General features: G+C 50.1%; 1 protein-coding gene across 1 annotated transcript in view; it reads right to left on the bottom strand.

Annotated features, from left to right (window-relative positions):
• The window catches only part of Lrp5 (LDL receptor related protein 5), a 104,473-nt gene that overhangs the window by 61,928 nt on the left and 19,221 nt on the right, over window positions 1-23,324 (bottom strand). The window contains exons 2-5 of the mRNA XM_087908239.1: window positions 13,610-14,006; window positions 6,950-7,147; window positions 4,387-4,583; window positions 2,710-2,841 (exon numbers count right to left, since the gene is read on the bottom strand). Of these exons, the coding sequence (XP_087764365.1) occupies window positions 2,710-2,841; window positions 4,387-4,583; window positions 6,950-7,147; window positions 13,610-14,006 (924 nt within the window). The remainder of the gene's footprint in view (window positions 1-2,709; window positions 2,842-4,386; window positions 4,584-6,949; window positions 7,148-13,609; window positions 14,007-23,324) is intronic.

The raw sequence follows: 23,324 nt of genomic DNA, 5'->3' as shown, positions 1-23,324 counted from the left end.
TTTTGTTTTGTTTTGATTTGATTTTTTTGAGACAGGGTTTCTCTGTGTAGCCCTGGCTGTCCTGGAGCTTGCTCTGTAGACCAGGCTGGCCTCAGACTCAGAGATCCACCTGCCTCTGCCTCCAGAGTGCTAGGATTAAAAGCGGGTGCAGCTGCCACCACCACCCAGCATAAAATTTTACAAGGAAAAGAAAATGCTTCCATCTGAGTGAGGCGAGTCTACGGAGCATTTTCTTGATTAGTGATTGGTATGGGTGGTTCCATCCTGGGCAGGTGGTCCTCAGTTTCCTAAGAAAGCAGGGTGAGCAGGCATAAGAAGTCAGGGGGAACCAGGGCTGCTCCCGGGCCTCAGTCTCAGTTCCTGCCTAAGTTCCCACCCTGATTGTTCACGAGGGACTCTGACACTGTGACCTGTAAAACAAACAAACCTTTCTGCCCTGAGTTGTTTTTGATCAAGGTGTTTCTCACAGCAGTAAAATCCTAACTAGGACACACACCTTATCTCATCTGGAAACACCTCCCTTCTTGCATGGAGCCTTGGCTGTACTGGAACTCGCTCTGTAGACCAGGCTGGTCTCAAACTTACAGAGATGTGCCTGTCTCTGTCTCCTAACTGTGTGCCACCACCGCCTGGCATCATCTCCCTCCTTTTAACAGAACACTCTAGTCAGGGCATCTGCAGCCAAAGTGGAAAAATCGGATTTATTTTGACTAAAGGGATGCCCTCAGCCTGACCCACACTCCCACCTGAGCAGGTCTCAGAGTGACACCAAATGCTTTGTCCCTTCTGCTTGGCAGTTTCAACAGTCTCGCTAGGAGTGCCTTTCACATCCAATGGAGACAGAATTCTTAGGGAAGTAGTAATTGTGACCTCTGAACATCTGAGTCACCGAAGGACCTGGCTCCCACAGGAAGGGCAGGGCCAGCTGCTCATCCTGATCTCCAACCCCAACAGTATCTACAATCTAAGACCCACACTGCAGAGCACACAGCAGGAGCCAGGAAACCCTCAGAGTCACACCCTGTGCCTGAACTTAGCTAGGGCTGAGCGAGGACACCCTGCACCCACAAACACAGACACCAGGAGACGGTTTCTAGGGAGCTGCTTGGATCAGGTGTGGTGGCAGGCAGCCAGCCACCTCCCCTGCCTTTGTGGGAGTGGAGCAATGATGGCAGGAATCAGGCTCTGTCTAAGAAGAAAAAAGGGAGGATCCGCAACAACCCAGAGAGCCATCCTCTGATCCCTGACTCATTCCCAAGGCTGGGCAGCATCTCTAAGTCGATGGGTACCAGAATAAGCTGCCTGAGGAACCACGGCAGGAAATACTGCAGGAAATGCATTCCCTTGCGATGAGAATGCTACTCACTGTAGGATAATGACACGAGGACCCCGAAGCAGCAAAGATAGCAGGTGTGTGAATCAGAGGGAAAAGGGCAGATATGAAGGCACAAGCCTTTAATTCCAACACTCAGGAAGCAGAGGCAGGTGGATCTCCATGAACTTGAGACCAGCCTGGTTTATGTAACAAGTTCCAGGACAGCCAGAGCTACATAATGAAATCCCGTCTTTAAAAAGGACAACAACAGGCAGGCTAAAGTCGACAGGGGAAAGTCAATGACGCCTCAACCTTAATCAAAGAAATCCAGGCCACTAAGGAACACTGAGCGCAGGAGGAATAATCTTCCCCAGGGAAGAGTGCACCATTGGTTATCCCGTATGAAATGATCAACCTAAGTTTATATTTCATACCTTACTGTAAAAAGTAACATCATACAGCATCATACAGACTGAGTTATATTTAAGAATATATGTATATATGTATATACACATGTATACACACACACACACGCATGCAACAATTAATAAAAAGAATGAATTATGAATTTGAAAGATAGAAAGGAGTGGTATATAGAAGGGTTTGGAGGGAAGAAAGCAAAGCGGGAAATGATGTAATTAGTTATAATCTCAGAAAAGAAAAGGAAAGGAAAGAAAAGAAATATTTAAAAAAAGAGGACGTCAACTCTCTGAGTCAGAAAGAAAACATTCAACAAGGCTGATCTGGGACCCACATTTGTACAGGGGCGTTAATAGAGAGGGAAGATTCAGGGGAATGAGCCACAAGAAGAAAAATAAACAACAAAGATGCAGGAAAGCCAAACCAAATCGCATGTCTGCACTTGTCATGCCCGTGGATGTTGCTCTCAGCGGACAGAAATGGTACTAAAGAGGAAAACGCAGTCAGGCCCCTGATGCTGCCATCTTTCGATTTTTACAGCTAATAATAGCTTTTGGTTAAAAACTCAGGACAGCTAACTTTTAGGGTGTGACCATACATTGACAGGCTCAACACTTTGAGGGTACTACTAGGTCAGGACATCATTTTTTGACGTGACCCATGACTCCCAAAGAGTTGGTTCATGGGTCAAACACAGCCAAGAGCTGACCATGAACCCCAGCTCCAGAGGTAACAATGCTCAGATGCTTCAATAAAGCAAGCAGACCTTTGTAAAGAGGCCACCATATTTACTTGGGGACAACCAAGACAGTGGCAGCCACCCCCCACCAGGCCGGGCCCCCTTCTGGTGCCAGCGCTCCCCCTCACAGTCACTCCCACCAGACCAGGCCCCCCCACCGCCAGTACCAGCGCCCACCTCACAGCCACCACCCCACCCATGCCGGTCCCCTGCCGGTGCCAGCGCTCCACCTCACCTGCCTTGCACGTCTTTCCGTTGTCCTGCAACTGCACACCAGTAGGGCAGGCACACGAATAGAAAGGCTCCCTCGGGGACAGCAGGCACAGGTGGGAGCAGCCCCCATTGTCCTCTTCACACCGAGTGTGGACTGGCAGAAACAGGACAAAAGAAAAACAAAGCTGCAGTGCAAGACACATGATCCCCGCCCCTGCCCTGCCGTTCATTTCCAAACGAGCTGGCCCCCCACCACATCCTCAAGTGTCTTGCAGGACAGCTCTCAGGTGTCCCTCTGGCCCAAAGCCCTCCCATGTTATCAGGACCCCTTCCCTACAGGCCAATCTAGTCCTACCTCACCACTGACCACCCGCATGTAGGGTTTTCATCCTTGCCAGCTGTTCTGTAGCTTCTCAGAAACTATTCCAGACCTGCCCTGCCCCAGGAGGAACATTTTTCCCACCCTGAGCTCTTCCAACAAGAAGGCAAACTTTCAAAGGACACTCTTCCCAAGAAAACCACCGACCATGCTTCCACAGAAATCCTCAGGACCTGGTTATGTGGCAATCCCTGGAACCCCGGGTCAGTGGACTGCTGAGCACATGACTCACCGTGTCTCTCTGTTCTGCCTGCTGCAGGCTCCATTCACACTGGGTGACCACACACTCAGACCCATCTCTGAACAATGCACAGCTGAATTTAACAGAGGTTTTTCTAGACCCTCCTTCACCTGAGGGAAGTGGGGCTGAGCATCACTGAAACACTGTAAACTGGAAACAATTGTTTCCTGCAATTGACCTTTGCCCTCCCAATAATGGGAGTGAAACATGGGCTGCTGCAAGGGTAGAGGGGTTCAGGAACCATGATATTCTTGCCCAGATCAGACAGACCACCTTCCCCCTCATTCTACATTAACTGATGCTTTTCTGGATTGGGTTCTAAGCCCTAAACCCAAGTGTGGTCAGAACTACCGATCCCTAGGCTCTTCTCATCTCCCACCAACCCCCATATCTGTCACGGAAGCTCAGCATCACCACCAGCGACTTCTGCTAGGACTCTACCGTCTAGGACCCCAGGCTGAGAACCAACAACTCCAAGCAAGAATTTCACACATTAGGACTCCACTGGGTCTTCAGAATGGCACCGTCTCTAGAAAGCCCAGAACAGCTCTAGAGGGGCCCTGTCTGTTCACCACACTAGCCTGTCTGCGGACAGAAGCACCATACATGTACACACACACACACACACACACACACACACACACACACACATATACACACCCCTACCTGGATTGTCACAGGCAGAAGTACCATACATGGACATACATACATACACACCCCTACCTGGACTGTCACATGCAGAAGCACCATACATGTACAAACACACATACACACCCCTACCTGGTCTGTCACATGCAGAAGCACCATACATGTACACACACACAAAGTCCTCCTAGGCCAGCATGCACATCTCTAGGGAGGTGCCCCCCTGCACAGAAGCTTCTGCAGAATAGGTCTGCTTGACCCTATCCAGTCCTAATGACCTGACTGAGTCTCACATCTGGGTTAGGCCCCTCCTGTCTACATCCTACACTACCTACACCAGCGATCTGTCTGATTTAGCCTCTCTTACCTGGGAGCCCTGTCCTGTCATTCCTGCACCCCGCCTACCCCATCCCCCAGTGCCTACTCACACTTACAGTGAGGTTGCCGCTCCTGGCTCAGCACCTGAATGTCCATGGGGGAGTAGAGAGCACTAAGGATCTCCTTCCTCTTCTCCCCTGTCCACTTATTGCAGGCGTGGATAGAGCGGGTCTGCCAGTCCGTCCAGTAGAGCGTGTCCCCAGAGAGCGTCAGGGCAAAGGGGTGAGTGAGGCTGCCCTCTACCACCTTCTGCCTGCAGCAGATGGGAAAAGGGCAGAGTGGTCAGAAGAAGACCTCATAGACCAACTATGCCCCATCCTGGAGGCCCCTGGGCTACAACAACCCCCATCAAAAGAAAACAGTTATGAACACACCCGACTTACCCCACTCACCCCGTCAGTCCCTCCGGGTATGAGTGGGCACTGCCCACACACAGCCAGCCTTCCAGGCCTATGGCAAAAACATAAATGTCCCTGGACAAAAGGACAAGTGACCCCTACAGAAGACAAGCAGCTGCTGGAAAGCCTGGATCCCCAGCCCTGCTGTGCAAACAGCTTCATGCTAATTCAGTCAGATGTGCTCTATCCTGAAGCCACATCGACAGCAGGGAAACACCCTCCGTCCTCTGTGCTCAGAATATCCCACACAGTGGACATCATATTTAATGAGATTATGAAAACTGGTAATAGGAGTGGAATTGAACACAGCCAGCAACTTACGATTGCTTAACGACCAACCCCGGGGCAGGAGGCTCTGGCCAGCTGTGTGGCCTTGGGAACTCTCTGTCTATCATCACACAGCCAGTGGGATGGGGTTGCTGTGAACATTAACTGAACTGGCAAATGTCCCTGGGCAATACCACCATCACCACTATAGTAACTGTCACTCTCTTGTCATGACCCCTTGCCCAAAGCTCCCAGGCCAGTAGCTTTCTAGACTTTGGGACAGTCTTGGTCATGCTAGGATCACATGTTCCCACAGTCCAGTGTTCCCAGGATGACCTCATTTCCAAATCTCAGGTCAGGCCCTGATCTAGCCAACCTGTGGGTATTCCCACCCTCACCTGGGGACGACAGGACCCAGCATCCCAACATGGTTGGCACACTGGCCTTCCCAATCTCACTCGAGCCTTCAGATGGACTTTTAGCACCAGCTCCTATGCCCCTAGGACAGGAGCTCCTCCTGTGCAAAGACCATATTTACCCTCCCACAAAGAGTCCAAGACCTTGAACATTGTCAACTCAGCAAGTAATAATCGGTCATGGAGTAAACTACCCTCCTGACACAAAGGTCACAATGAGTCTCAAGTGTGATGATGGCACAGAACTACACCAAACAGGCTGGAAAGTTCTAACAGCCATCACCAAGCAAGAAAACTGGCCTTCTTATTCATCCACCTGCCTCCTCTGTTTATCAAGCACCTACTGTGTGCACAGCTCTCTAGCAAGACTGGAGATGCAGTGATAATCACACAGCCCCTGCTGCCCTAGAGACACTAAGACAAAAGCAGGGCAAAGGCAGCAGTGAATGTCCCAGCCCCATCCAGGTCCAACACTGACCTGCACCTCTAAAATCCAAAACAGTCTGAACACTGAATTCTGCATTTGTTTTAGAGGCTTTATTTCTATTTATGTGTATGTGCACCTGTGTGCAGATATGTGTATCTGAGTGCAGTTGCCCAAGGAGGTCAGAAGAGGGCGTTGTTAGATAAGCCTCCCAACATGAGTGCTGGGAAGTGAACTCAGGTCCTCTGCAAGAGCATCAGGTGTTAGTAACCACTGAGTCACCTCTCCAGCCCCTGAACATTTGAGATCTTCTCACTCATGCTGTGGAATAATGTTCTTGTACACTATAAAGATTTGTCACTCATATTGGTTTAATAAAATACTGATTGACCAGTAGTCAGGCAGGAAGTATAGGTGGGACAACCAGACTAAGAGAATTCTGGGAAGAGGAAAGGCAGAGATGTAGCCACCAACCAGATGCTAAGGAAGCAGGATGAGAATGTCTTATTGAGAAAAGGTAGCAAGCCACATGGCTAATCAGACAAGAATTATGGGTTAATATAAGTTGTAAGAGCTAGTTAATAAACCTGAGCTAATAGGCCAAACAGTTTATAATTAATAGAAGCCTCTGTGTGTTTGGGGCTGAGTGTTTGTGGAACCAAGCAGAAGGGACAGAAACTTCTGTCTATAGTTTCATAGCAAAACATAGGCACATCTATGAGTCAGGTGTACTTTATTTCTTTTAATTACTGTGTGCGCGGTGTGTATATGGGCAGATAGATGAATGCCACAGCACCTGCATGGAGGTCAAAGGACAACTTTCTCTACTTCCCCCACGTGGGTTCCTGGGATAGATCTCAACAGTCATGCTTCTATAGCCAGGCATCTCAGAGAGCTATATGTTTCTTTCTACCCAGTTCGGAAGGAATTTTCAACATATTGCTGTGTAAACAGTCACATTAGCTGTGACATCAGATGTGGTACCTGTGCTCTATTCCCAAAGTCATCAAGCAATCCTTGGTAAGAGCCTCGGGGCCAAGTTAAGGAGCCTCAATTCCCTGGAGGAAACAGGGTATAGTGGGAAGGGCACCTCAGTCACTGTGCACTAACTCACCGGAAGGAGCCATCCAGGTTGGCACGGTGGATGAAGCTGAGCTTGGCATCAGCCCAGTACAGCTTTTGCTCCTCCAGGTCGATGGTCAGCCCATTGGGCCAGTAAATGTCGGAGTCTACAATGATCTTCCGGGTACTGCCATCCATTCCTGCTCGCTCAATCCGGGGTGCTTCCCCCCAGTCGGTCCAGTACATGTACCTAATGAGGCAAGGATAGAGGAGAGAAACAAACAGACCTGAGGATTGGTCCCAACCTCCAACAGGTCTGAAAAGCTCACCCATCAGACCTATGAGGAACAGCCAGAGATAAGGGCTTGAGGGACCAGAACTTTAGGTTTTTAGGATAAGAAATTTTATGTTTGAAATGAAATGCTGAAACAGGAGCATACCACCACCTCCATCACCTCCTCCATCACCTCCACCACCTCCTCCATCACCTCCACCACCTCCACCACCTCCTCCATCACCACCATCACCACCACCTCCACCACCTCCATCACCACCACCTCCACCTCCACCACCTCCATCACCACCACCTCCCACCACACCACTACCACCTCCTCCTCCATCACCTCCACTATACTACCCTTCCTCCTCCATCACCCCCACTACACCACACCACAACTTCCATCTCCTGTAGCTAAGACTGGCCCCAAACTCCTGATTCCACTGCTTCCTCGACTTCCCAAGAGCTAAGATAACAAGCATATGCCACCCTGCTCAGGCTTTTTTAAATATTTATTTTATTTTCAGGGGTGTGTGTGTGTGAGGAAGGGGTGAATGCAGGAATCCATGGGGACTGATCTCCCTGAGCTGGAGTTAAAGCTCACTGTAAACTGCTCAAAGTGGGTGTTAAGAATCAAACTGAGATCCTCAAGAGTGATGAGCCATGTCTCTAGCCCTGAGAAACATGTTCTTAAGAATAGAAAATGTGCGGGGTGGTGGTGACACATGCCTTTAATCCCAGCACTCGGGAGGCAGAGGCAGGTGGATCTCTGTGAGTTTGAGGCCAGCCTGGTATACAGAGCAAGTTCCAGGACAGCCAAGTTACACAGAGAAACCCTGTCTCAAATAAAAAGGGAAGAGGGATATATAAAATATAAGGGATTGAGAGATGGTTTGGCAACAGTTAAAAGCACCGGCTACTCTTGCAGGTTCAGTCCCCAGCACCCACACGGAGGCTCACAGGGGATCTAACACCTTCTTCTGAACTCAATGAGAACTACGCACACATGGCACACTTACATAAACACAGACAAATCACTCATAAACATAAGATTAAATTAAACCTTCACATACACACACATGCACACAGACACACACATGCACACATGCACACACACGGGCAGATGAGCTAGCTCACCAGCTAAGGCCCTTGCTGTACAAGCTCACAGATCTGAAGCACTAAGTAAATCCCCAGAGCCTACGTAAAGAAGCAGGATGCGGTACCACACGTCTGTGGTCCCAGCACTCCTAAAGCAGGAGAATCGCTGAAAGCTCACAGGCCAGCTATCCAGGAATGGAGAGCAGAGAGATTCTGTCTCTACAAGTGGAAAGAGAAAACTGATTTGTGAGAGTTGTCCTCTGACACAGGCACAAGTGTCTCACACACACACACACACACACACACACACACACACACACACACACACAGATTATCATCCCAGGACAGAGGGCTGGGTTGTAGCTCAGTGATAAAGCTCCTGCCTAGCAGGCAAAAAGGCCCAGCCTCCATCCCCAGACCTACAGAAAAAGAATTACAGAGCATATAATCTGCACTGACATCACTGGGTTGTCCACGGCCCTATACACCTCCAGCTTGCTCTCAGTTAAGAGCATGCTATGAGGACCTTCCCCCTCCCCATTAGAAAAACTTCTCATTGAGCCTAGTGTCGCAGTGCACACCCTGTTATCGCTAGCACCAAAAAGACTGAGCAGAGGATCACTAGTTCAAAGCCAGCCTGGACTACACCATGAGTTTGGGTCCTGCCTGAGACATGAGACTGACACCCCTCCCCCATAAAAAACAAGCTACAGTAGGTATGCACAAAAGAAACACCAGTGAGTCCCAGGAGGCTTTTTAGAGCCAGGTTGAGAAGCTCCCAATGAGGGGCCCATGTCATATATTCCTAAGACACTCCACTCCACAGAGTGCCTTTATATGTTCTGTGCCCAGACTCCACATCCAAGATGATAACCCCCAACCCTGCCAGTGCCCAGAGAATGTAACCAGAGGATGTGTATGTGGAAAACCACATCAACTTGGAGGACACAGGTTCCCATCCTGGGAGCCCATGGGTGAGCCAAAGGACACAAAAGCGACAGATGCAGTTTGTTCTGTCTATCCCTCTACAGAGAGAAGAGGGCACCATCAGAGTGGCCTCTAGAAGCCCATTTCCTACCCATGGTCCTTGTAAGATGGAGCACCGAGACTCTCCTTGGTACAGCCCAGGTTCAGGGCTCACAAGCCTCCTCTTCTATGCATACTCCTTCTGGGGTCAGGTTAATCCCCACATAGCTTGTCCGCCATTTTTCCTAGGTGAAATACCATTCATGTAGGTCAACCCCAAGCTGATCCAGGGACCAGCGTGATCTACATGAGGAATAAACCCAGCTGGGACCCTTTTGGGGTCTCCACAAGCTGGACATGGGGGCTCTTGCCTGAAATTCCAGCCCTTGGAAGTCTGAGACAGGAGAATTGCCATGTGTTCCAGGCAGCCAGAGCTATAAAGACCTGGGCAGGGGAACACTCCTCTTGCAATAATGGGCATGCCAAGATTCACAGGGGTTTCAGCTGTCTCGAGGGGCCCCCTCATTGATGCTCTGACACTACCTGTCTTCCTGGTAGGGGTCCTGTGTGAGCCAGAACCATCACCACCTTTAGGAAGGGCCATGAAGACATCATCCAGAAGGGTAGGCACAGAAGCGTACCTTATAAATGTCCCCTTCTCTGCCCTGCTTCATGGCCAAGCAACTTTCACAGGATAACTCCAATGTCTATTACACCAGCCCCTGTGTCAACAACTGCAGGGGAAGTCAGCCTACTGCCACCATTAGACAGACAGGAAGCTGGGGCTCTGGCAGATGAACTTGTCTCTCACACACACGTGGAAGCTCCAGACAGCAGTCTGGATGTGCAAGGAAGACCCAAGCTTCACGGGTGTTTCATTCTGCATCAGCAGGGCCAGAACAGGGATGGATTCTCTGGGCAGCCTGGAGGCGGGTCAACCTCAGCAAAGGCCGTCCCCCTCTCTGTGCTTCTCCCAATCCTACAGGCCCAGGCCTTGCCACTCAATGAGAAGGTGAACTGTGTCTGTGATTCCTACCTGGGGCACTGTGGCCCAGAGATAACACCAGACAGCAAAACAAGGTTAGTAATCCACATTTCTTCCCCAGTTCCTGAGGCCCAGAGGTAATGTGGGATTCCCTTCTGTATGCTGTGAATACCATTGGTTAATAAAGAAACTGGCTTTGCCTGATAGGGTAGAACAGAGCTAGGGGGGTGGGGAACTAAACTGAATGCTGGGAGAAAGGAGGTGGAGTTAGGGAGAAGCCATGCAACCCCCCCCCAAAAAAAGACAGACGCTGGACAGAACTTTAGCCGGTAAGCTACATGTGGCAATACACAGATTAATAGAGATGGGTTAGTTTAAGACATAAGTTAGCCAGAAATACACTTAAGCTATTGGCCAAACAGTATTGCAAATAATATGGTTTCTGCGTGATTATTTTGGGCCAGGAAACAAATAAGCAGCCTTCCTTACAACACACAGGTTTCCTTAAATGGGAAACTGGTGAGTGGCTGGCTCAGTGGGGACAGGCCCACACCAGGGCCAGCACCTGCTACAGTGCAAGCTGGCAGAACTCGGGCCCATCCTCTTCCCCAGAAAGTCAAGGCAGAAGCCGATTCAGGGACGCAGAGCTGGGCTATAGCCTCATGGTAGTAGCAGCTGTATTTCTACCCTGGAGGCCCAGCAGCCCTGTAGCCCCATCCAGAAACACGGCAGGGCTTCCCCAGACCTGAGCTTGAAGAGAGCATTGTATCCCCTGGAACTGGAACAGAGGGTTATGAGCTGCCGTGTGGGTGCTGGGAACTGGACCTGGGCCCACTATAGAAGAGCAGCCAGTGTCATAGCCACTGAGTCATCTCTGTGTCCATCTCTGCCACTCCTGGCCACCCCCTAGGCTGTGCACAATGAGGATGGCATCTGAACAACAGCCATCCTTCTTTTCAAAGACCACACGGCTGTTGCCTTCACCCACTTCAGGTCTCTACTTAAAAGCCACTCAGAAGCCAGGGCTGGTGGTACAGGTCTATAATCAATCCTAGCTTTGAGAAGCAAAGACAGAAGGATTCCAAGTTCAAGATCTGGATAGACTAGTTAGTTTAAGGTCATGCTGAGTGGTCTAGTGACATTCTGTCTCAAAATGAAATATAGAAAAGAAGATGTAGCTTGGTGGTGGAGAACATGTGTCCAGCAGGTGCAAGGCGAGGGCCTGGATTCCATCCCAGTAGGGATAAAAGGCACAAGAAGCTTTCCTGGGCTCCATAGCTATAGCTAGAAGCCTTGAACAGAACCCTCTTCCCAGAACCTGCCTACTCTCCTAGAGATACTCACTCATCTCAGACAAACTGCACCTGTATCATTTTCTCCCCACCCCACCAGTACCCCGTAAGGGCACTGGAGCAACGGAAAAAAACACCCAGCTTGAGAATGGGCCATCTTCATGAACGTGGTAGGATGGAGCTATAGCATTCTGTCCCAGGAGTAGGAATGCAGGGGAAGAGAAAGACAAGAGCACAAGGGGTCCTGCTGAGGAATAGGGTGCTAGCCTGAGCCTTTTCTGTCAGACTCTCACACAGATCAATTTCTCTCAGTCACAGAGACTCCTGGATAATAGCCGATGCCTCCTCAGAAGACTGTCAGGTACTGAAGTTCCTGGAGATTTGAAGTCCGAGACTCTTCACCAGGTAGCACAGAGATCATCCTAGGAAGATGACCTGAGTTCTGGGAAGCTCAGAGTGAGGAACCCACAGGGGCTGGTAGCCACTAGTATGCACCCCACTTACCTCTGGTGTGTATGAACTGGGCACATACACCTACCTGCACACTTCTTCACAAACATGCATGCCCATCCACAGGTCTTTGATCACACTCAAATCAGATATGCATGCTCACTGGTGCACATGCACACACACATTAAGGACTCATATTTATTTGTGCACATGCAACAGTCACATATATTCATATATAACCCTTGTGAATAATCATGCTCACACAAATGCATATATATTCTCACATAAAAAGCACATTTACACATGTGCAGAATGTATGTGCACGCATATTCTCATAAACACATACTCACCACAGGCACAATCAGGCACAGTTACACTTGCCACAATCACCCCTGCACACATTTGTGCATAGATATCCTCACATAACATATTCACACATACTCATGTAATGCTTGCACACAGGTCTCTCTTATATACCTTCATACACACACACACACACACACACACACACACACACACACACAGAGGCATGTTTGTGTACGCACACACATCCTGGGCCTTTGCACAAAGCATGTGACTCCAGAAGTCACACACTTTGGTTCCCACAAACTCAAATGCCAGCTCCATGTCAAACAGATGACCTCAGTCCCATAGTTTGCCCCCATCTGGTCTGCTCCTCAAACTCCCTAGACCAAGCAGGGGTGATTCTCCCAGTCTACACTCCAAACCCTCCAGCCAAGCCTAAGAACACATACACAGTCATGCCAGCCTCTCCTGGCCCAGCTCCTGTTCAGCTCACAGCCAGCGGTTTGTCAACCCAGACGAGCTCACTGAGGAGGGTCACAATAAGGCAGTACCATCAGGGTTCAGACAGCATCCCACTGCTAGAGACAGCCCAAAGATGGGCTTCGTATCCCTGGCCATGGTAGAAGGCAGAGCACTGGGCAGCTGGAACCTATCCCACACTGGGACTGGTTGCACAGAGCACCTACAAGATTTACAGCTCAGACTCAGGTAAGATTTGCAGCCCATGTCATGCCTCCTCATCTGTGAGATCCTGGCTGGCATTTCTCAGAAGCTCTGGGGACAGTAAAAAAGCTAAGATATCAAGTGAGTCCAACACAGCCTATGGCAAAAAACAAAACCAGTATGTTATCTTGCCCAAGACATCTGTCTGACTGTTCTCATAACTGAGCCAGCATAGAACTTCAGGGTCATGGCCGCCCAAGGACAGCTCAGAAAAGGGTCTGTGTACCACAGCCCACAGTGCTAGGATTCTAGACATGTGCCATCACACCTAACTTTTTCTAAGGACTGAAGTCAGGTCCTCATGGTTACAAAGGCAGGTACTTTACTGACTTAGGCATCCCCCAGTTCCTGCATACTTTATGACAGTCTTTAGAGTCCAGGGTAGCCTGGAACTTGTGTCAACCCTCCTACTTCAGCCTCCAGAATGCCAGGATTGCAGTGTGAGCCACCATACCTGGCAAAACACGGCGTGTTTTATAGTCCAGGATCTGGAAGGGAGTTGACTCCTAGCCAGGGGTTGCTCCCCAGGGCATCTCCTCAGCCGGCTACATGGGCTCTACAGAAGCAACCCTAGCCCCCACTCCCACCCATAGGACCAGAAGAATGGAGGTTTACCCATGTGCAGGATCCAGAGCAATGGCCCTTGGCTGGTCCAGGTCCTGCCAGAAGAGAACCTTGCGGGACGTGCCGTTGAGGTTGGCTACCTCGATGCGGTTGGTCTCTGAGTCTGTCCAGTACAGTTTCTTGCCAACCCAGTCACAGGCCAGGCCGTCAGGGGACACGAGGCCAGAGATGACGATGCTCTGCGCAGCAGCTCCAGTCTGGTTCAGGTAGGTCTGTTTGATGGCCTCCTCGCTCACATCTGTCCAGTACACAGCGCCCTTGGAGAACTGGAAGTCGACCGCGGCTGCATCCTCCAGGCCGCTGGCCACAATGGTGGACTCCAGCTTCACTCCGCCGGCATCTACTAGCCGCACATCCCGGCGGTTGGCAAACAGCAGGAGTGGCGAGGCTGTGGGCAGAGCATAGGATCAGGATGGATAGCTGTGCAGGAGAGGAACCAGAGACAGTGGGGAAGAGAACCATATGCGGCCACCTCTGATCTTCCCTCTGGTCCCCAGCACCAGAGACCCCTTCCCTCCAGTGGTTCAGAGGCTCCAACCCTGGGGAATAGGCCAGAGCAGGCAGAGAAGCAGGAAGATTCCCCAAACCCAGAAACTCTGACTCTGCTGCTCTCCCCAAACTGGAAAGACCACTTTCCCACCTCAACTTGCTCAGTTCAGATGTGCTCTTCAAAGGCAGTGGAGGGGGGGTGTGTTCTGTAACCTCCTGGGATCTTTTTTTCTCTAACCCTCACTGGGAGCCAGAAGCCCAGGAGCCAGGGCTCAACTAGGAACCACTAAGGAAACCACACACTTAATTCCTAAGCTTTAAGAGGAACCCACAACACACTCCTGGGAAGCTAGTTTTCCCTCGAGGAGAGCTGGCAGTAGCCCCAGGGGCCCACAGTGAGACAAACCACAATGTGGGTGGCTCCCCACTCACCTCACCTGGGGACAGGCTGCTTCTCTTCCCTCTCCCCCTGGAGAACTCTGGATGGCATGGGCTCTGTCTCACCCCAGGGCTCCACCACTCCCACCCCTCTCCTAAGGCAGAGGCAGCAAAGGAAAGCACAGAGGAGGGAGAGTTCTGGAGAGATGCAGGACTGAAAGAGAAAGAGTCCCAGGGGCAGAGAACCAGAGAGGCTGGGCAGCAGGGACTGCTCGTGCCAGGGGCCTCTGGGGTCTCCTGTTCCAGTGGGAAAACAGATACTGAGCAAGAATGTAACCAAGAGCTTGCAGTGATGTAGGTTAATGTGATAAATGAGGCAAACAGAGTGGTGGGGCCAGTACAGGAGATGGCTGCATACTATGTAAGGTGGTCAGAGAAGGAAGATTAAAACCCATGCAAAGTTCCTGGGGTAGAAACACACAGTGGCAGCATGAATGAGGAAAAAAATGCACTGGATGCTGGTCCTACGGTCCTTCTCTACCTGGTGACTTGCCCCGTGTACCCATAGTTGCAGCCTTCAGAAAGAAGCATCAACTTGTCCCAAGTCACACCGAGCTTGATGACTCTGTCAGTCTCCAGCTGGAGCTGAACGGTGACAAGATGGAGTCCCAAGAACATTCACAACGGAAGGAGACAACAGTGGGCAACAGAGCAAGGATGGGGCACACACACACATACACATGCCACACACCACACACCAGGGCTGTACTTCCAAGTCTCTCGCCTGGGGAAGGTTTCATGCCAGGACTAAGCCCCGTGGCCCACTTGCACCACACCTGGGGCCCTTGAAGATCATCAGGAAAAGTTCAGAGCATCCTCTAGTAGACAAAGATGACACAGGGACAAGACAATGGGACAATGCCATAGCACCTGCTGCATTAAAGACCACAAAATAGATGGCTTAGCAGTCAGGAGCACATGTGACTCATGCAGAGGACCTAGGTTCAGTTCCTAGTATCCACATAGTAGCTCCAGCTCCAGGGGACTCAACACCTCTTGGTCCCTGTAGGCACCTTCATCCATATGCACATATACATAGACAGACGCATGTACACATAACTTAATAATTCTTAAAAACACAAACAAGATGGATGACTTCTGAGGAATGATGTCCAATGTTGAGCTCTGGTCTCCACATGCACATATAACTGCACACATGTGCGTTCTCTCTCTCTCCCTCCGACACATCACTGTGAATTCATGCACCCTGGAACTGAGGGTACAACAGAGTGCTAACTGGCAACAAAGGCTAATAAAGGCTTGGTCAAGGAGAAGAGCCTCTGCCTCAAGATTGGTAAATACGTATTTTCAAACATTAACTCTGAATTCCACACCTGTTGCTAGGAAGCTATTTGTGCAAGTATTATTTTTGAAGCTGAATATGATAAGACAAAAGGCCAGACCTCTAGGGAAGGGCACGAGTGGCCCCGAGATATGCTCCACACAGAGACCCAGGGTCTGCAGGGTGCTCCCTGGGAAACGAGTGGGGTTCAGGAGGCTCCCCTGGAAGCTGCTTGTGGTAAGCGCTTCCCAAGCCAGGGTCAGCTCCACTGGACTTAGCACTTAACACTAGCCTGGATCCCAGCTGGGAGATCAGAGCAAGATTTTTTTTACCACCCTGCTGAGCCTCAGTTTACACACACACACGTTTTGATCTGGCATGGTGGTACATGCCCAGGACATGAGAAGTAGAAGCAGAAGGTCATTCTTAGGTATGTACCAAGTTCAAGACCAGTCTGTCTCAAAACAATACTAGCAAAGGGTTAATGTTTTGAAAATACACAGCTGACAGCTGAACAGGCCAAATTCCCTATGACACATGACAGGCTCCCTTGGTCCATCCAGATGTTCTCGTCAGTTTAATCTTGTATATACCCCTTCAAAGCAAGACCATGAACATCCCATATCTCCAGAGATTTTTCAGCACCCACAACCAGGGAGGAAAACTGATAGCTCAATTATCTCTGACAGGTACACTTATCTATTGCTCCCAGGACCCCATCAAATCAGAGAAAAACACCAGCTCAGGCCCCCTCCTGCCTTAGGCACCAGGCCCTATGGTCAGTTTATCATCCCTGCCACAGCAGAACTGGGACTGAAAATCCCCGTGCCAACAATCCCATTTTAACCCCTGTAAGTATAGCCAATATTTATATATAGAATTCATAACAGATGGTTTCCCTTCCACTCTAATAGCCTATGTTTTACACTGTTTACATGGTTACCCCAAACAAGGCCCAATTCCAGGTAATACAACCCTTTGCTGCGACCCCAAAATAAGGAGCAATCTTGGTCCATGCCTTATTTATAATCACAAACCGTTACACTGGGCCTCCAATGGCTCAAGGAGTGCATGGGAGTCTGTGCACACATGGTGAATGAGGGGTAGGGAGGGGTTCTAGTGCCAATCCAATGGGCAAAGCCAAGCCACAGAAAGAACAAGGATGCACATTCAAGAAGAGACTTAGTTGGAGAGCAGGCACACACATGTACACTCACACAACCTCACACCACCTAAAAGCAAGGTGCCCCAAGGAGGTGGTTACTGGCCGTGGGTACACCATGCAAGCTTTCTGGTGGGGAGCTGGGGTCTCAAAGAAGGAACAAGGTGGTAGCATGCATCTTTAATCATAGCACTTGGGAGACAGGCAGGCGGATTGCTGAGTTTAAGCCCAGACTGGTCTCTAGAGTGAGTTCAAGACAGCCAAGCTTACGCAGAGAAACCCTGTCTCGGGGGAAAAAAAGAAAAGAAGGAAGAAGACACATGAAACAGTGACCACATCCCAGAAAGACATCAAGCTGCAGCTATGCACCTCAAATCCATGAATTCTACACACCTCAGCTCCTCAGCACCTATGCTTTGGTTATTACCAGCTTGGAATTCTCATAGGACCTGCGCCTGCACACATCCTTGTATCCCATCCACAGGGCCAGAACTCCAAGGAAATCCAGAACCACTCACTTCAGCTCCATTCACCTTCTGCCATCTGTCTGTCCACCCAATGCTGCCCACTCAGTGTTTCCCACCCCTGCCTCCCACTGCCCATAGGAATCGACTCTGAGGCCTTGTTTTAAATGTGTATGGGTACACCGCCTGTTTGGGCATGCATGTGCATGCACACGCACAAACCTGGCACCTCTGTAGGCCAGAAAAGGGTGTCCGATCCTCTGGAACTGGAGTTACAGGGAATCACGAGCCACCTGTGAGCACTAGAATCAAACCTCGGTCCTCTGCAAGGGCCGTCGGGCTCTTCACCACTAAGCCATCTCAACACCAAATCTGGGACTTCCTACAGTGGTTTGTTTAAAGGTTTTACACAAGATGAAAAGGCAAAATCCATCAGCTAAGGTAGTGTCAAACACCTTTAATTCCACACTCAGGAGGCAGAGGCAGGCAGATCTGAGTTTGAGGCCAGCTTGGTCTACACAGTGAGACCCTGTCTCAAAAAGAAAAAAAAAAAATAAAGGCAGGGTGTGATGGCTCACACCTGTAATCCCAGCACTCTGGAGGCAGAGGCAGATGGAACTCTGTGAGTTCAAGGCCAGCCTGATCTGCATAGACATTTCAGAGCAGCCAGGACTATATAGTGAGACCCTGTCTCAAAAAAAAAAAAAAAAAAAAAAAAGCCATAGCCAGCACAGCAAAAAGACATGACGGTGTCTACACATAGCTATCCATAATAATGAAGATCCATTTACTCTTCTTTCTTCGTTTTTATTTTGAAGGACTGAGGACCAAACCCAGGCCTTTGTGCATGCTAGGCGAGCTGTCCACCACTGAGCTACATCTCCTATGTAGCCCAAGCTGGCCTTGAACTCACAGAGATCCACCTACCTCAGTCTCCGTAGTCTAGGAATCACTGATGTGGATCACAGTCAGTGAAAATCTGGATGGCAAGCACCTCATCACTGAGTACAGTCAGTTCTGTGAGTGTGTGTAAATGAATAAATCCTATAATCCCAGGGAAGTAGAGACAGGAGGACTCACTAGCCAACTATTCTAGCCAAATCAGTAAATTCCAAGACTGGCGAGAGACGTTGTCTCAAAAAACAACAACCGTGATTAGAGAAGACACTGACCTCTGCCTCCACGTGCGCACACACAAGCACATACACACGCGCGCACACGAAGGGCTGTGGCTGTAGCTCAGTGAACGCTTGCCAGATATGTACAAGACTCTGGGTTCCATCCCCAACACCACAGAAAGAGTAAGTGATGGCTGTAACAGTGGGCACCCTATGTGTCCCACCCTTTACTGTACTGAAAGCCTGCAGTAAAATTTCAGGGAGGGTAGGGGAAGCAGAGGAGGACAGGGTGCTGTTGGGAAGCACACAGAACCTGCAGATGATGTTGGGGAACCCCTGCACAGCCTTGCCTTTCTATCCACAGACAAGTATCTCAGTTGTCTTGCATGTCTTTCTGTAGTTTTGTCTCGTATATGGCTTACACATTATCTTCCATATACAATCATACATCTTATTAGATACATTACATGTTTGAAATTTGAACCCCTCCCCTGTGTGTGTGTGTGTGTGTGTGTGAGTGTGTGTGTGTGTGTGTGTGTGTGTGTGTGTGTATACACGTGTTTACAGGTGACTTCCAAGGCTAGAGAAGAGCATCACATCTCCTGGAGCTGGGGTTACAGGTGGTCGTGAGCTAGCTGCCAAATTCTGGTCCTCTGAAAGAGCAGCCAGCAGTTAACTGCTGAACCATCTCTGCATCCCAGGTCTTTTTCTTAAATAGAACTGGCAGGACAATGACAGCCTACAAAACTCCAGGAATGTCACCGTGACAGGTTGGGGTGGTAGGCGGTGTTCGACCTCCAAGCCGGGAAGGTCTATACCTCTCTAAGACGCCATGTTCAGCTACACAAAAATGCTCACTGCTGTGTCACAGACAACGTTCTTCTTTTTTAAAACTTTTTTTAATATGCACTGGTGTTTTGCTTACATGTATGTTTGTGTAAGGGCACTAGATTCCCCAAAACTAGAATAATGGACGGTTGTGAGCTGCCCTGTGGGTACTCGGGATTGAATCTGGGTCCTCTGGAGGAACAGCCAGTTCTCTTAACCACTAAGTCACCTCTCCAGTCCTGACAACATTCGTAGTCAAGATAAAAGAAAGTGCCAACACGCCTTTAACCCCAGCACTTGGGGAAGACATAGACAGGCAGGTCTTTATGAGTTCAAGGCCAGCCTGGTCTATATAGGGAGTCCCAGGACAGCAGGGACACATAGAGAGACCCTGTCCCAAAAACAACAACAATAATAATAATCTAATGAAAATAAAGGAAATACCACACTCAGTGATCCACAGTTCCCCAGACCTGGGCCCTTCCCCACCTGCATGTCCCACCTGGAACCTAGAATGCAGCAGGAGCTGGACCACTGCACTTGCCTCCTGGCCAGTGGCAGGGTCATTCACACCCAAGCAACCAAGACTCGCACATCTTACCAGGGGCTCTTTCCCAGCGAAGGCTGCTCTCAGTGACATGATCGATGGGAATGAGCAGCCCGATGTTTATGAAGGCTAAAACCTTAGGTTTCTTGTAACCTCTCCTATCCTACCACACGCTGACCTTTAGTGGAAACCTCAGCAAACATGGGCTCTTCCCCACCTCCTGAGCTGAGCTACCTATAGCCTCCCTGTCCATTCACCCATCCATCTACCCATTTATCTGTCTGTCCGTGTGTCCATCCCTCCATACAAGCATCCATTTATAGGCTTCTGGACCCACTGAGCCAGGAAACCCCCTCATATGGCCACAGTGCCCATTGCATACTCACCAGAACAGCCCCAGTCCCCAGCATAGTCTACCAGGCCACCTCCGGACCATCAGCCATTCTCATCCTATAGTCCTGACACCTGGCTCAACCCTGTCTTCCCAAACCCTGGGCCAAACTCACCTCTTCGGGGTGTGCATAGCTGATAAGCCCAGCAGGGCCCAAATCATGGCCGGCCAAGGCCATCATCTGTGTCATGACCAAAACAGCCACGACCTGACCTGCACATCCAAAACTGTGATGGAGAACATTTGGAAAGATGACAGGTCTCCCCCACAACAGAGGCTGATGCAACTCTGAAAAGCTTTTGTTGTAACAGACTTGGGGAACCCTCAGGAGCACAGAGCACAAGAGCAGAACCCGCTGTGCTGGTAAAGCAGTGGGAAGAAGTTTCCAGAATATCACAAACCCTACCTTGGACTGGCCAGCTTGGTGAGCTGGCCACACTTATAGAACTGCATCACACTGTCTCTGGCTACAGAACAAGGTCACCTCTTCACACCAGGTCCTCACACCCCCAATTCCAACCCTCTCTGCTCCAGAGAACACTGGTTCCCCACAGCTGCCTCTGCATGCAAACATCCCCAACTGCAGGCTGGAGCTTGCCTTCTGCCTCACCGCATAGGCACACCCATTTCTGCCTCCCCTCGGCAGCTCATCCAGTCCTCTCCAACCCCCATACATTCTTACTCTCACACATGCGACTCACCTCCATTTTCAACCACATACAAGCAAAAGCATGCCAGTACACACACAGACAAGAGCACACACATGCACGCACACACATTCACTGCGCCAGAGGAAGCGTTCATTAACTCTGAGATTTAGGCAAACTTCCTGGGCAGGAACCACATTTCAAAGGTCAGGGAAGCAGACAAGTAGGAAACATAAGGGGCAAGTTTGGGGTGGGGGGGGCGAGTTGAACAGGAAATAAGAAGTCACTTGCAAAAGATAAAAGAATAAGGCAGGCCAACGAGATAGCTCAGGCCATCAGGACAAAGGCGCCTGATGCACAAGCCTGGCGAGTCGAGTTCAGCCTGACTCCACAAAGTCATCCTCTTGCCCTCACACAAGCCTGCACATATGCACAGAGATGGCCTAGCCATTGAGAGTACTGGCTGATGCTGGCTTTGGTGCCCAGCGACCACCTAGTGGCTTACACCCTCTGTGATTCTACATCCTCCTTCTGGTCTCCGTGGACACCAGGCATGCATGTGGTACACAGGCATGCATGTGGTACACAGGCATGCATGTGGTACACAGGTATGCATGCAGACAAACACACAATACATAAAGGCTGCTGGGTTGGACACTCTGAAGGATGGGGCCTCCCAGGCTTCACTAAAGAGTGACATGGGCTAGAGGGTCCCCACTGTGTCACAGCAATCAGGGACTGTGCCTAACATGAGGCCACTAAGGCTCTGAGGCAGGCAGGAGGGTGTGTGGCTTTGGCTGACGACAGGAGGCAACTGTCCTTATACCATTACATGGACTCTGTCACACAAAGGAGCTGGCTTAGGATAATGCTCTGTCACCCCTGAATGTCCTAAGACAAGTGAAGTCTCGGGACCAGAAAAAGGCTCTGCCAGGGTGACTGTTGGGAAGCTCACTGGCCTCGCACCATGGAAAGCCCCAATTCTGAGGGCTTTTATGGCCCCAGTGGCCTAAGCCCCTTCCAAAGCTATATGGTCCTCATTCCCACACACCATGTCACTCCTACCAAGGACATTTCCAGGGTTGACCATCAGATTGCCATGCTACCTGTTCTCAACAGAAGGCAGTCACCCAATACCAGGTCCCTGGACCAACACCCAGAGCAGAACCAGCACCAGCTGTGGGCTGGTCACTAGCTCGGCTGTCACATGAGGAAAAGGTCCAAGCTTCCTTCCATAGGTGTACCACCGTGGTCTATTGCCAAGCAGTTCACCAAGGTCATATATACTGCGTTCAAAGGAGGTAGGCCCAGCTACCAACCCTAGGACACATTTTCCACCAGGCCTGGTTTATGCAATCCTGGTGATCAATCCCAGAGCTTCATGCACATTAAGCAAACACTCAACTGACATTCTTTGTCCTGTTTTTTTGGGTCTAAACCAGGAAACACATTTTGAAAAGCACTGGCCTAGAGTCAGAAATAAAATAGAGTGAGAAGAGCCAGAAGAGGCTGGGCAGAGGCACATGGAATCCAGAGTGGGGGAGCGGCCCAGGCTGGCCTGTTCCCTGCCAGAGGCCAGCCTAACCTCCCACCTCTTTCACAGACCAAAAGCCTGATGTGTAGCAGTCACAGGCTCACCTATGCCCCACTACAGCATTTTCCTCACACCCTATAGGCTCCTAGGCCATTGACTGTCTTATTTGGCCTCCACAGGACTGTTGGCAAGTAACTCCCCTAGAGTATAGATGACCAATGACCATAGATACTCTACAACATTACTTCACACCCCATCCAGTGTTGAACCAGCATGACCTCAGCTGAGTCGACCCTGCCCCTAACCCCAGGACCTCATGGAGTCTACCAGAGCCAGCTCAGGTGTGCAGTCCGTGTCTTCACGTGACCAAGACCTCAGCTAGAAAGGGAACCATCTAAGAGATGGCCCCAGGCCAATGGCCTTCACAGAGTCTTGGACACAGCTACTAACACCCCACAGTAGAGGTTTCCAGAAAGGAAGTCCTTTACCATGAAAGTCATTTCCCCTGTTAATCAGGTTAACTGGGTGGCATCCGCACTCAAGAACTGTGACAGTTTATGTGTGGGGGTGCTAAATGGCCCAAGGGAAGGACAGCAGCCACCAGGGCTTCTCTGGGGGAACTCTGCCTCTCCTGAACCTTCACCCCCTGACACAAATGTGCACGCGTGCAGGCACACACAAGCATGCACACACTCCCAAAGCCCCAATTTAGCAACCACATAATGTTACCAGCTCAGGGATACCCAGGACAAATCGTGACATTGATTTATGTCTGCGAATGTGCGTCTTCACTAATTAGAAGGTTT

The sequence above is a fragment of the Myodes glareolus genome, chromosome 7 (genome assembly GCF_982192425.1).
Source record: "Myodes glareolus chromosome 7, mMyoGla1.1, whole genome shotgun sequence".
Lineage (NCBI taxonomy): Eukaryota > Metazoa > Chordata > Mammalia > Rodentia > Cricetidae > Myodes > Myodes glareolus.
This window is presented reverse-complemented; position numbering and strand designations above follow the sequence as displayed.